The sequence below is a fragment of the Salmo salar genome, chromosome 06 (genome assembly GCF_965601325.2).
Source record: "Salmo salar chromosome 06, fSalSal1, whole genome shotgun sequence".
NCBI classification, from domain to species: Eukaryota; Metazoa; Chordata; class Actinopteri; order Salmoniformes; family Salmonidae; genus Salmo; species Salmo salar.
Genome location: NC_138296.1, coordinates 45,140,978 through 45,156,226, shown reverse-complemented (window position 1 = coordinate 45,156,226; position 15,249 = coordinate 45,140,978). Strand labels below are relative to the sequence as shown.

The following is a 15,249-nucleotide window of genomic DNA, read 5'->3' as shown; positions in this document are numbered from 1 at the left end:
GCACATATACATGCCCGTCTGAAGTTTGCCAATGAACATCTGAATGATTCAGAGGACAACTGGGTGAAAGTGTTGTGGTCAGATGAGACCAAAATGGAGCTCTTTGGCATCAACTCAACTCACCGTGTTTGGAGGAGGAGGAATGCTGCCTATGACCCCAAGACCACCATCCCCACCGTCAAACATGGAGGTGGAAACATTATGCTTTGGGGATGTTTTTCTGCTAAGGGGACAGGACAACTTCACCGCATCAAAGGGACGATGGACAGGGCCATGTACCGTCAAATCTTGGGTGAGAACCTCCTTCCCTCAGCCAGGGCATTGAAAATGGGTCGTGGATGGGTATTCCAGCATGACAATGAGCCAAAACACACTGCCAAGGCAACAAAGGAGTGGCTCAAGAAGAAGCACATTAAGGTCCTGGAGTGGCCTAGCCGGTCTCCAGACCTTAATCCCATAGAAAATCTGTGGAGGGAGCTGAAGGTTCGAGTTGCCAGACGTCAGCCTTGAAACCTTAATGACTTGGAGAAGATCTGCAAAGAGGAGTGGGACAAAATCCCTCCTGAGATGTGTGCAAACCTGGTGGCCAACTACAAGAAACGTCTGACCTCTGTGACTGCCAACAAGGGTTTTGCCACCAAGTACTAAGTCATGTTTTGCAGAGGGGTCAAATACTGATTTCCCTCATTAAAATGCAAATCATTTTATAACATTTTTGACATGCTGTTTTCTGGATTTTTTGTTGTTGTTATTCTCTCTCTCACTGTTCAAATAATCCTACCATTAAAATGATAGACTGATAATTTCTTTGTCAGTGGGCAAACGTACAAAATCAGCAGGGGATTAAATACTTTTTTCCCTCACTGTAAGACAACTGCTGGGACTGCCCCAGCAGAGCTTCTGACAGACATTCACTATGGTGCATTAGGTTTGTTGGAACCTCTCCAGCACAGTGTCAATAAACAACGATTCATTTAAAATTGACTTTGAGTGTCCCTGTGTAAGAATTTCCACAACAACTCATTTCAGGAAACTAGGCGTATGTTGTGCGTCACTACTTCACAGGAGAGACATTTGAACGTAAACATAATTTTTTTTTATTAAAATGCGTTTTTTAGCAGAAATGCCTTCTGGAACATGTGAACCTTTATGTGCCTTAATAACAAACTTGTTTGTTATCTGTAAATACGAATACAATTGTTAATTTACGAGCCTAGTTGGTTTAGCCAAGGAAAAGACAGGAATCTTCCGGCTAGCCATAATTGGCTGAGATAATGGATGGGCTGTACATGCCGAGAGGTCAGATTGGTCTGCCATGTAGCAGGCTTCTGTCTACAGTCGTGGCCAAAAGTTTTGAGAATTACACAAATATTAATTTCCACAACGTTTGCTGCTTCAGTGTCTTTAGATATTTTTGTCAGATGTTACTATGGAATACTGAAGTATAATTACAAGCATTTCATAAGTGTCAAAGGCTTTTATTGACAATTACATGAAGTTGATGCAAAGAGTCAATATTTGCAATGTTGACCCTTCTTTTTCAAGACCTCTGCAATCCGCCCTGGCATGCTGTCAATTAACTTCTGGGCCACATCCTGACTGATGGCAGCCCATTCTTGCATAATCAATGCTTGGAGTTTGTCAGAATTTGTGAGTTTTTGTTTGTCCACCCGCCTCTTGAGGATTGAGGTCTGGGGGAGTTTCCTGGCCATTCCCAAAATATCGATGTTTTGTTCCCCGAGCCACTTAGTTATCACTTTTGCTTTATGGCAAGGTGCTCCATCATGCTGGAAAAGGCATTGTTCGTCACCAAACTGTTCCTGGATGAATGGGAGAAGTTGCTCTCGGAGGATGTGTTGGTACCATTCTTTATTCATGGCTGTGTTCTTTGGCAAAATTGTAAGTGAGCCCACTCCCTTGGCTGAGAAGCAACCCCACACATGAATGGTCTCAGGATGCTTTACTGTTGGCATGACACAGGACTGATGGTAGCGCTCACATTGTCTTCTCCGGACAAGCTTTTTCCGGATGCCCCAAACAATCAGAAAGGGGATTCATCAGAGAAAATTACTTAACCCAGTCTTCAGCAGTCCAATCCCTGTACCTTTTTCATAATGTCAGTCTGTCCCTGATGTTTTTCCTGGAGAGAAGTGGCTTCTTTGCTGCCCTTCTTGACACAAGGCCATCCTCTAAAAGTCTTTGCCTCACTGTGCGTGCAGATGCACTCACCACTGCCTGCTGCCATTCCTGAGCAAGCTCTGTACTGGTGTTGCCCCGATCCCGCAGCGGAATCAACTTTAGGAGACGGTCCTGGCGCTTGCTGGACTTTCTTGGGCGCCCTGAAGCCTTCTTCACAACAATTGAACCGCTCTCGAAGTTCTTGATGATCCGATAAATGGTTGATTTAGGTGCAATCTTACTGGCAGCAATATCCTTGCCTGTGAAGCCCTTTTTGTGTAAAGCAATGATGATGGCACGTGTTTCCTTGCAGGTAACCATGGTTGACAGAGGAAGAACAATGATTCCAAGCACCACCTTCCTTTTGAAGCTTCCAGTCTGTTATTCGAACTCAATCAGCATGACAGAGTGATCTCCAGCCTTGTCCTCGTCAACACTCACACCTGTGTTAACGAAAGAATCACTGACATGATGTCAGCTGGTCCTTTTGTGGCAGGGCTGAAATGCAGTGGATATGTTTTTGGGGGATTAAGTTAATTTGCATGGCAAAGAGGGACTTTGCAATGAATTGCAATTCATATCATCACTCTTCATAACATTCTGGAGTATATGCAAATTGCCATCATACAAACTGAGGCAGCAGACTTTGTGAAAATTAATATTTGTGTCATTCTCAAAACAATTGGCCACGACTGTATAACATGAGCTGCTCAGTATGTGTAGGTAATCCTTTTTAACACAGCTTTTTTTGAAAGATATCACGAAAAACTGCAAAAGTGTTGCTGATACTCTCCACTTTCAAGATGAAGCGCATTTTGAAATCAGTGGAATGTCCGGTGGAAGCAGAGTATGATAGCTAAGGAGATGGAGAAAATTCTGCCGTTTGAAAATTCTGGTGTTCAAATATGCGGAGGGAGTCAAAAAGGGATACAGAAGGCTGTTGTATAAAACACCTGTCTCTGGATTACATCTTCAAACTAAGGACAACCATGGCATCTGTAAAAGGGAGGGAGAAGCGTTCATCCATGTATACGGATAAGAGAGTCTAGCTTGCTACATTTTCAGATATTATACGTTTCTCTAATTTTGTCATAAAGTTGTTAGCTGGATGGCTCACTAGCTAACATTACGTGTATGATCTGTGTAGTAATATTATTTGTATCTCAGAGCCATTTGCATTGCTAGTTATATAGCCTAATGTGAACTAGCTAGCTATCTTTGAACCTAGTTGTTTAGCGTTAGCTACCTGCAGATTCATGCATGGTAGTAACATTATGAGTTGGGATTATGGTTCTTTATTTAGCTAGCTAGCTACATGTCTAAACAAAATACTCAACTATACAAGTAACCATTTCACTATACCATTTACACTTTCTGTATCCTGTTCATGTGACAAATAAACTTAGATTTTATTTGATATAGTGTGTCTTTACCAGAGACGGTAATGTGAGAACAACATGACCTGCACCAATGTCAAATTAGTATATAATGTTAGGCCAACAAGACAGTGTCCAAGTTCTAAAATTCTCAGGTAGAATGTCCTGCTTTTATTTGTGACCGTAAGCTATTTTCTGTCATTAGCTCGCCATTAACTTGTAAATAATGATCTTGTTTTGAGTTTATTTTGGTGCAACATTGTAACCTACTGTATGTGTGAGACGAACGGGTGGTGGCTGTGTGAGAAGCATGCCTGTATCTCTTACATAACTAGAATGAGATTCACTTTCTATTTTCTCTCTCCCTCTCTGCTCTGATAGACATGAGCCTGCAACTCTCATCTCTCCAGCGTTGCACTTCATCATTAATTTCCTTATAGAAGGGTTCTAGAATTACTGCTGTCTGTTCATAAATAAATGAAATCATTCAGAATAGCCTACTACACCACGAGAAGGATCAATAGCTTCTTGTGGATTGTTGCCGAATAACAAGGAATAGCCTACAGTCGGGAACACGTGACAAATCTGTCAGTGAACAAGAGTCATGCAGACAAAACAGACAAATACAAACGAGGGAAAACAGAGGTTGGAAAGAAAATGGCTCCTGCTGAAAAGAGAAGACTATGTCGCAGGCTACCAACATATTTGATCAACTTCCAAATATTGTTTTACAAAGTAAAGCAAGCGAGAGACAGGCTTTTGGCACGAGCGCATCGGCCATCACCAGCTAATGAGCTGCATGTCGTTGGGTGAGTCAGTGAAACTGGAAAGTATTTTTAGGACTATAATTTCCTCCTCATATTGTAGCCTACAACATGCGTCTCCACACACCTAGGCCCAGATCGTTTTTATTGATCTCAGATTCTCATTTGTGCTGTATTAAAAATATTCTGCAAAAGTCTCCAGTCACTTAGAATTGCATGAAATGTGTTCATAAAAGGCCACATTCTTCCCGGACCCAAGGCTACAAAACTGTTCCCCAATGTGTGCAACTTAAGTGCCTCTACTCTACTACTCTATGCCACTACGCAAATGCGATGATATGCATGCAACGCTTTATTATAAAGGTGATTTCTTTTTTCTCATGAGTTCCGGTACCTCAGAACTCCTCAACCCCCCTCTCATGCTCCCTTTTTGTTCCAGCACCTCCCGAGTTACAAATTAAGCACCGACTGTAGTGTAAGACATCAAATGTTCTAGCTCTGAGTCTCTACTTTTATCCAATGGAAAAAACACCATTTCAAATTTTGCTACATAAGACCGAATCGAGCCGGCCGGTCACATATTTGCTTAATGAAAACTACAACTCCCTTCAACATCCCACATAGTTATTGACTGGATTTCCCTCCTGAAGTATTTGATTTCTCTCCAGAGAAACGGCGCATTAGGCTCACCCCCCCCCCCCCCCAAAAAATAACTAAATGGAATTCAAGTAATTGAACCGACGTCGGACAATTAGTTGTTTAATAACCGATATAAACATTTTGGGGGGTTAATCGCTCAGCACTACATAACACAGACTTGAATATTCAAAATGAAAGCTTTCAGGCAATAACAAGGGCCCCTTGTGGCCACGTGTCTCTATTGTGTCTGTATACAGCAGTAGCACTGCTTTGTGACTGTATCTGTGTCTATGTGTGGTTCTGTTGTCTTGCTGTTACCTTTGGGGATCTTGCAGATCCAGTCCAGTTCATAGTCGCAGCGCATGGCCAGCCAGGTCATGGTGCCCAGGTCTGCTGCTGCACACTGACGAACGTTGTAGTAGTAACGCCCAAAGTTCTGGTACGTATACTGACATACAAAGGAAGATGGGTTAAAGGACGTTACAAAATTTGCTTAAAAACTAGGTAGCTATATCTATAAGCTTTGAGGTACACGTATATGGTGCAAGAGGCTGTATGTTGTTGCAGCTGGGCTATAGTTATCAGTAAATCAAGGTCGCTGTGTTATGCTGGGTCAATAATAGATAGTGCTGTGGTTTGGCAGCTCGAATTAGGTCCATGCTGTGATGTAATGCTGTGGCTGGATGACTGGATGGTGATGCTGTGACTCACGGCCAGTCCATCGCTCCACTTCCAGCTGCCGTTGTCCATGGGGTTCCTGCGGTTCAGGCCGATCCAGAACCAGCGCTGCTCATGGTCCTCTGACTCCCTGTGGACCATCATCATCATCATCAACATCATCAACAGCAGCAGCAGCAGGAGCGATGTCAGCATCAGCATTATTGTCATTATGATCATCAGCAGCAGCATCATCACCATCATCATCAGCATCATAGTCATCACCATAAAATATATATATATATTTATATATATATATATAAAAAATATATATATATATATATATATATATATATATATATATATATATATATATATATATATATATATATACTGCTCAAAAAAATAAAGGGAATACTTAAACAACACATTCTAGATCTGAATGAAATAAATAATCTTATTAAATATTTTTTTCTTTACATAGTTGAATGTGCTGATAACAAAATCACACAAAAAGAATCAATGGAAATCCAATTTATCAACCCATGGAGGTCTGGATTTGGAGTCACACTCAAAATTAAAGTGGAAAACCACACTACAGGCTGATCCAACTTTGATGTAATGTCCTTAAAACAAGTCAAAATGAAGCTCAGTAGTGTGTGTGGCCTCCACATGCCTGTATGACCTCCCTACAACGCCTGGGCATGCTCCTGATGAGGTGGCAGATGGTCTCCTGAGGGATCTCCTCCCAGACCTGGACTAAAGCATCCACCAACTCCTGGACAGTCTGTGGTGCAACGTGGCGTTGGTGGATGGAGCGAGACATGATGTCCCAGATGTGCTCAATTGGATTCAGGTCTGGAGAACGGGCGGGCCAGTCTATAGCATCAATGCCTTCCTCTTGCAGGAACTGCTGACACACTCCAGGACACATGAGGTCTAGCATTGTCTTGAATTAGGAGGAACCCAGGGCCAACCACACCAGCATATGGTCTCACAAGAGGTCTGAGGATCTCATCTCGGTACCTAATGGCAGTCAGGCTACCTCTGGCGAGCACATGGAGGGCTGTGCGGCCCCCCAAAGAAATGCCACCCCACACCATGACTGACCCACCGCCAAACCGGTCATGCTGGAGGATGTTGCAGGCAGCAGAACGTTCTCCACGGCGTCTCCAGACTCTGTCACGTCTGTCACGTGCTCAGTGTGAACCTGCTTTCATCTGTGAAGAGCACAGGGTGCCAGTGGCGAATTTGCCAATCTTGGTGTTCTCTGGCAAATGCCAAACGTCCTGCACGGTGTTGGGCTGTAAGCACAACCCCCACCTGTGGACGTCGGGCCCTCATACCACCCTCATGGAGTCTGTTTCTGACCGTTTCAGCAGACACATGCACATTTGTGGCCTGCTGGAGGTCATTTTGCAGGGCTCTGGCAGTGCTTCTCCTGCTCCTCCTTGCACAAAGGTGGAGGTAGCGGTCCTGCTGCTGGGTTGTTGCCCTCCTACGGCCTCCTCCACGTCTCCTGATGTACTGGCCTGTCTCCTGGTAGCGCCTCCATGCTCTGGACACTACGCTGACAGACACAGCAAACCTTCTTGCCACAGCTCGCATTGATGTGCCATCCTGGATGAGCTGCACTACCTGAGCCACTTGTGTGGGTTGTAGACTCCGTCTCATCCTACCACTAGTGTGAAAGCACCGCCAGCATTCAAAAGTGACCAAAACATCAGCCAGGAAGCATAGGAACTGAGAAGTTGTCTGTGGTCCCCACCTGCAGAACCACTCCTTTATTGGGGGTGTCTTGCTAATTGCCTATAATTTCCACCTGTTGTCTATCCCATTTGCACAACAGCATGTGGAATTTATTGTCAATCAGTGTTTCTTCCTAAGTGGACAGTTTGATTTCACAGAAGTGTGATTGACTTGGAGTTACATTGTGTTGTTTAAGTGTTCCCTTTATTTTTTTGAGCAGTGTATAATCTGTCACTGTGCCCTTGAGCCAGGCATTTAACCCTAATTACTCCAGGGGTGCTGTACAATGGTGACCCTGCCCGTGACCCCACTCCCTGTGGGTATCTCAGGGGGAGTTGGGATATGCAAAAAAACACATTTCCATTACACACTGTGTGTAACAGGACAAATAGAACACCAATAGCACCCCCCCCCCAAAAAAAATTCTTATTATATATATTTATTATTATCATCCTCATCATTAAATTACAAACCCATCCCCTTTTCCAATAAGAACCACGTTCTCCCTCCATCCAGTCTAGGCCCTGTAACAGAGACCCATTCATACAACCCATGCATGATCAAGGTGGAGTGTCCACCCACCCAAAGGCTTCGTGTAGTATCTGCAGTATGAAGTGCTCCTCCTCTGGGCCACTGACACTCAGCAGGTTGGCTCCATGGTGTCTCTGGCAGGCTAGGTGGGCCTGCAGCCAGCTCAGCTTCTGGTCCATCTGGGCCGAGTCGAACACCTGGGACACATGCAGGCAGACAGGCAGGCACACGTACACACACACTCACACACACACACACACACACACACACACACACACACACACACACACACACACACACACACACACACACACACACACACACACACACACACACACACACACAGAGGCGTTAGAGGCAAATAAATGGTATCTATATTGACTAAACTAATACATATGCTTAAAACATACACTTCCATTCAAAAGTTTGGGGTCACTTAGAAATGTCCTTGTTTCTGAAAGACTCATTTTTTGTCCATTAAAATAACATGAAATTGATCAGAAATACAGTGTAGACATTGTTAAAAAAAAAAAAATGTAAAAAATGTTAATGTTGTAAATGACTATTGTAGCTGAAAACGGCTGATTTTTAATGGAATATCTACATAGGCGTACAGAGGCCCATTTATCATCAACCATCACTCCTGTGTTCCAATGGCACGTTGTGTTAGCTAATCCAAGTTTATCATTTTAAAAGGATAATTGATAATTAGAAAACCCTTTTGCAATTATGTTAGTACAGCTGAAAACTGTTGTCCTGAATAAAGAAGCAATAAAACAGGCCTTCTTTAGACTAGTTGAGTATCTGGAGCATCGGCATTTGTGGGTTCGATTACAGGCTCAAAATGGCCAGAAACAAAGAACTTTCTTCTGAAACTCGTCAGTCTATTCTTGTTCAGAGAAATGAAGTCTATTCCATGTGAGAAATTGCCAAGAAACCAAAGATCTCGTACAGCGCTGTGTACTACTCCCTTCACAGAACAGCGCAAACTGTCTCTAACCAGAATAGAAAGAGGTAGTGGGAAGCCCCGGTGCACAACTGAGCAAGAGGACAAGTACATTAGAGTGTCTAGTTTGAGAAACAGACGCCTCACAAGTCCTCAACTGGCAGCTTCATTAAATAGTACCCACAAAACACCAGTCACAACGTCAACAGTGAAGAGGCGACTCCGGGATGCTGGCCTTCTAGGCAGAGTTGCAAAGAAAAAGCCTTATCTCAGACTGGCCAATAAAAAGAAAAGATTAAGATGGGCAAAAGAACACAGACACTGCCTAGAAGGCCAGCATCCCGGAGTCGCCTCTTCACTGTGTAGTAATATCAAGCAGTGGTAAAGGTGTAGGGTACCTTGTAGCAGTGGTGCAGCTTGCCGTTTGTCTTCCACCCGTTGGGGCAGGATCCAGTGAGGCTGGGGGTGGGGTGCGGGGTGGGGGGCTCAGGGCTGGGGGACTTGCCCTGGTTCAGTCTACAGATGAACTTTGCCCGGGCCGACGCACAGTCCTTCACCTCCCATAGGCCTGTGGCGTAGCCCGTCTCCATGGTTACACAGCCCCCTTTGATGTTTCCTCCTGACAGAGGAGAGGGGGGAGAGAGTGGTCCATGTTACGTAGTTGTATGAGTGTGGGTCTGGGAGTAACTGACTGACTGGCACACCAGTGGGGATGGTAAAGATCATGGCAAAAGATGGTCTTGAAAACGGCAAACAAATCACCTGATTAAGTCACTGGCAATTTAGCCACAATGAATACTCAAGAGATAAGTGTTTATACCATATCTAGTTTTGACAGGGCTCTGGGCACATGGCATACAGCACAGACAGGTGTCCTGCAGACTAGTACAACACCAACATGTCCGTCATGATAGCTCTGTGGACAGATAGAGAGACAGAGGTCCATGTCCCACCTGGCTGGTCTCTGTTCCAGTTGGTATAGGCTACTTCATCCCCGCTGAGCCAGTGGAATTTTCCGGGGCTGCTCTGGTCAAGCAGGGCTATCCAGAATGAATCCCCAGAACGGCCAAACACCAGACTGTTGACAAACGCCTGCTCAAACCTACAACAACGCACATGGAAAAGGCTCAGGGGTCAGAGGTTACACTAGGTGTGTGTGTTTGTGTCTGTGCGTGCTTGCGTACGTGCGTGAGTGTATGGACAGGTACGCATGTGTGTGTGCGTACCTATTGGTGATGGTGATGAGGGTAGCTCCACTGCCAGCGCAGGCCTTCCTGCCCTCCTCGAAGGTCACCTGCTCCTCTCCCACCCAGTAGCAGGCCGGACTGTGCCATCTCCAGCCCTGACGAGAGAGAGAGGTAGGGGAGAGAGAGGAGAAAGGTTGAGTAGGCGTAGAAATAATAACTGTCCAAAGAGATCTATCTACGTCCAGAGACTTGCATGAAAACACAACCAGATGAGATGAGAACGTATAAGCATAAAGTACAATAAACAAGACATGGCTAACAAGGAGAGGGCAATTCTTTTTCCCTACTTATAAAACCGGGGCAGGACAGAACAAGTCCAGGCTCAGAGCTATGCTCTCTCTCTCTCTCTCTCTCTCTCTCTCTCTCTCTCTCTCTCTCTCTCTCTCTCTCCTCTCTCTCTCTCTCTCTCTCTCTCTCTCTCTCTCTCTCTCTCTCTCTCTCTCTCTCTCTCTCTCTCTCTCTCTCTCTCTCTCTCTCCTCTCTCTCCTCTCTCTCTCTCTCTCTCTCTCCTCTCTCTCTCTCTCTCTCTCTCTCTCTCTCCTCTCCTCTCCTCTCCTCTCCTCTCCTCTCCTCTCCTCTCCTCTCCTCTCCTCTCTGTGCTTATCTGCAGACGTGTACAGACCGAGAGCACAGCCAACACACAAAAAGGTCACAAGGGTTTGAGTGTGTAGTCGTGTCAATGTGTGCGTTGGAGTGAGTGCGTACGTGAGAGAGGGAGAGAGAGATGGAGAGAGTCACTTTGTGTGATTCAGTCCAACTTCAGGCTTTTGCACAATTGCACTTGGCAGGGAGGGAGAAACCTCAAAGACTTCTAGCTGGCGAGCAACACTCCTCTATACGAGAATCATACCGGAGAGGCAGATGCGTATGTTAACTATTTCTCTCTCTCTTTCTCTCTCTCTCCTGTCACGTAACCCACAATGCAACCCTCTCTGGGGATCTCTAGTGTTACAGTTCCCTGAGCCAATGAGCTGTCGATCATATAGACCCTATTGTTCCGACAGAACCGCAGAACCGCAGAACCATTAAGTCAGTAACTTGGTTGTCTCACACTTTCTCTTCAGATGTTGAGTTAACTCAACAACAAAAAAGCGAGCATTAACTCATACAAAATCACACAATGCAGTCAACTCCACAGAGAAGTTGGCCAAGCAGGAGCCAAGCTAACAGCAGTAACTCATTTGCCATGAGGCATTAGCTGGGCTATCCCTCATGTCTAGTGAGGAGTGAGCACATAAACACTAAATTACTGACGCATCAGGATCAAACAGTAATACCTCTGCCTGAGTAAACGTTTTTACCCTTCAAACAGGAGGAGAGGGTTGAAATATAGCAGGAGAGGAGAGCACACAACCATGAGGGAAACTAGTCAAAGATAAGAAGAGAATTACAGTCTGTGAAATTGCAGAGAGACAGACAGAGCGAGAGAGAGAGAGAGAGAGAGAGAGAGAGAGAGAGAGAGAGAGAGAGAGAGAGAGAGAGAGAGAAAAAAAGAGAGATGGGTTTACCAGATGTGAGACCTGTGGATATGGTTCATTTATGTGTGGGTATTTTGTGAATGTGAACACATTTGCGGGGTTGTCTGGGGGTAGGGTGTCTGGCTGATCTCCCTGGCCCTGAGGGAGTGATTCAGAGCAAATACAGACTGGGGAGGAGGGGAGGAGGGGTGTGGTCAGAGGGCAGAGTGTGAGGGGGTGCACTCAAATATTTACAATCTGCATTCAGAGTGCCAGTGCTGACTGTCTGCATCTGGAGTTAGAACAGCATGACGCTGCTAGAACTGTGAACAGAACGTTTCTAGACAGACAGCGAGGGGGACTGAGACCGAGATCAAGGGAAACAGATAAAGGATGGCAGGGAGCGACAGATTAGAGAATGAGAAAGATACAATAGATACAGGAGGGGAATAACAGATGGAATTGTTTGCCTTCAGCAAGCACACTAATGAGAGGGGGAGTGAGAGGAAGGAGTGAGAAAGAGAGAGAGAGATTGAGAGAAGGAGTGAGAGAGAAAGAAAGTAGAGAGAGGGGGGAGGGAGAAAGTAGTGACCGAGAGAGAGAGAGAGAGAGAGAGAGATTGAGAGGAGTGAGAGAGAAAGAAAGTAGAGAGAGAGGGGAGGGAGAAACAGAGGAGAGACAAAGAGAGAGGGAAAAAGAGAACGTAGAAAGAGTGAAATAAAGAAAGGGACTACAGTAAATCTTACTGGTTTGCACCCGTGGTCCTGTGCCTGTCCGTCAGTTTTCTGGGCTGCTTTCTTACAGATGGACGGCAGAGTCTGGTTACAGGGACTGTCATTCCAGCGGCCTTCCTGTACACACACACACACACACACACACACACACACACACACACACACACACACACACACACACACACACACACACACACACACACACACACACACACACACACACACACACACACAGAAAGAGAGAGGGCACAGCTGCAGAGTATAAACAATAGTTTTCTGTAAGGCTTGTTGGCAGTGAGAACACACTGCTGTGAGATGACGAAGGGTCCAGACGATAGGGGTCAAAGGCCAAGGGTCACTCACGGGTCCCCAGATGGTGACACAGTCCTCTGGGGTGTTTTGGAAGTTGTTGGGCTCAAAGGGATGCCAGTAAGTGAAGATGACGGGCGTGTGGTCTGTCCACTGGAAGTCCATCTGCATAGCTGTGTCATGGAGACCAATCCACAGCTCCTCCACATCTGACACACAGAGATATGACCATAACTATCACAGAGCAGGGAGGAGGACACACTACAGCAATCACATTAGGACAGAAACCAGATGGGAGAAGCTGTGAGTGGAATGGAGTATTAGACAATCTTCAACAAAAATGTTCCAAAAGGGCTCTTCGGGCTGTCCCCATAGGAGAATGATTTTTGATTCTAGGTACAACCCTTATGGGTTCCATGTAGAGCCCTCCGTGGAAAGGGTTCTACTTTGAACCCAACAGGGTTCTACTTGGAACTAAAAGGGTTCTTTCTACCTGGGACCAAAAAGGGTTCTTCAAAGGGTTCTCCTATGAGGGCAGCCGAAGAACCCGTTTAGGTTCTAGGTAGCACCTTTTTTTCTAAGAGTGTAGGTAGGGTGGAACTACAGTATGCCAACCCCTGTCCTTATAGTGTGGTCATGCAAAAAGTAGTAAATAATGTATTTTATACAGTACCAGTCAAACGCTTGGACAAACCTACTCATTCAAGGGTTTTTCTTTATTTATACTTTGTAGAATAATAGTGAAGACATCAATACTATGAAATAACACATATGGAGTCATGTAATAACCAAAGACCTTCCAAACTTTTGACTGGTACTCTACATTTTGATTTCATTTCATTTTTGTTGTTTCAGGTAAACAACCTAAACAAATTGTACATAGTTTTTATATATAGCACCTAACAACAAACAAGATCAACTGTCTCCTATGAGAGAAACTGTTGACACCGAAGTTGAAGCTTCCTTTCGAGACATGTACAGTATTGTACTATCTGTGTAGCTACCTGTCTTCAGGTTGAGGTACCTTTCCATGACATACTGTATTATCTGTGTACCTCGCTTGATGTTGTTGATGATGAACTCTAGTTCAGGCAGGGTGTGGAGGCTGACCAGGTTGGCCTCCATTTTCTGACAGGTTTTCTGAGCAGCGTCCCAGACCACCTTCTCTGACGTCAGTCTGTAGCAGCCTGCCTGGAACGCCTGCCAGCCCACATCACACTCGTACTTCTCATCATCCGCCCACGAGTCTGCAGCCCACAGAGCAGAGACAGAGAGCAAACAGAAGGGAAATATACCCTATATTAACTATTTGTTAATACAGTAGCGAGCATATAACCCGATGGTAACATGACTGTAACTGCTCACATCCAGGGGATGTAACTATCCATGAAACAACAAGCTATAGATGTAGGATCTTAATTTGAGCCGGTTTGCTACAGCAGGAAAATAATCCTGCAGCAACAGGAAATGTGAATTCTTATGTGGATTGTAACAAATTGACATTTTGTAGGGGTTGATACGTTTTACGTAAGGGAAAATCAAGTCTGAAATTTGAAAGTAGAAATTACAAACATTAAACGCCTTTCAAAAACTCAAATATACAAAAAATGTGCCTTTCCTGCTTTGCAGGAAAATTCTCAGCAACAGAAGAGTGATCAAATTAAGCTCCTACATCTGTAAAAGCTTTAGCAGGGAAGAATTGATAAGGAGGTCTAGAGTCTCGACCGGTGACTAGGCAGACGTACCGGTGGTGAAGGGGTCCAGGGTGGCATTGGGTCTCTTCTTACAGACGTAGGGAAGGGCTACAGAGCAGTCTCTGTTCTGCCAGCGGCCAGACGACTCTGTCCTGATCACCGCACAGTTCTCCTCATCCACATGGCCCGGCTGGTCTGGGATTGAAATACAATAAATATTGTGAGATAGAAAGAAGGGAACGCTTAGATGCTATCTGTGTAGTCTGTGGTATTAGTGTTGTAAACAGATGGTAGAGGTTGGGTTGGGTTAAAAGGATGGTTGAGGATGGATGAGGTTGGGTTAAAAGGATGGTTGAGGATGGATGAGGTTGGGTTAAAAGGATAGTTGAGGATGGATGAGGTTGGGTTAAAAGGATAGTTGAGGATGGATGAGGTTGGGTTAAAAGGATGGTTGAGGATGGATGAGGTTGGGTTAAAAGGATGGTTGAGGATGGATGAGGTTGGGTTAAAAGGATGGTAGAGGATGGATGAGGTTGGGTTAAAAGGATAGTTGAGGATGGATGAGGTTGGGTTAAAAGGATGGTAGAGGATGGATGAGGTTGGGTTAAAAGGATGGTTGAGGATGGATGAAGTTGGTTTAAAAGGATGGTTGAGGATGAATGAGGTTGTGTTAAAAGGCGCAGGTTGGCATTTATTGTCATGAATATTGCCCTGAAGGCAGCTCTGCAGAGTGGTCACTTGCTGGCATAGCCACAAAGTCATAAAATCAGATTTTAAATCTAACCATAACCCTAACACTGCTAACCCTAATACCTAACCCTAACCTTAAATTAAGACCAAATGCTCATTTTTTTTCATACATTTTTACTATACAGCCAATTTTGACTTTTCAGCTGGACCATCGAGCAGAGATTGCTCAGGTCTGCTTCCAGGGGAAGATTCATGACAATAAACATCAATCTGCTTTT

At 44.8% G+C, this 15,249-nt stretch overlaps 1 protein-coding gene across 1 annotated transcript in view; it reads right to left on the bottom strand.

Moving 5' to 3' along the window:
* The window catches only part of LOC106607264 (C-type mannose receptor 2), a 48,035-nt gene that overhangs the window by 20,010 nt on the left and 12,776 nt on the right, over positions 1-15,249 (bottom strand). Inside the window, exons 6-15 of the mRNA XM_014204058.3 lie at positions 14,333-14,476; positions 13,643-13,834; positions 12,642-12,796; positions 12,291-12,395; positions 10,067-10,182; positions 9,794-9,942; positions 9,239-9,459; positions 7,946-8,091; positions 5,669-5,765; positions 5,276-5,405 (exon numbers count right to left, since the gene is read on the bottom strand). Of these exons, the coding sequence (XP_014059533.1) occupies positions 5,276-5,405; positions 5,669-5,765; positions 7,946-8,091; positions 9,239-9,459; positions 9,794-9,942; positions 10,067-10,182; positions 12,291-12,395; positions 12,642-12,796; positions 13,643-13,834; positions 14,333-14,476 (1,455 nt within the window). The remainder of the gene's footprint in view (positions 1-5,275; positions 5,406-5,668; positions 5,766-7,945; positions 8,092-9,238; positions 9,460-9,793; positions 9,943-10,066; positions 10,183-12,290; positions 12,396-12,641; positions 12,797-13,642; positions 13,835-14,332; positions 14,477-15,249) is intronic.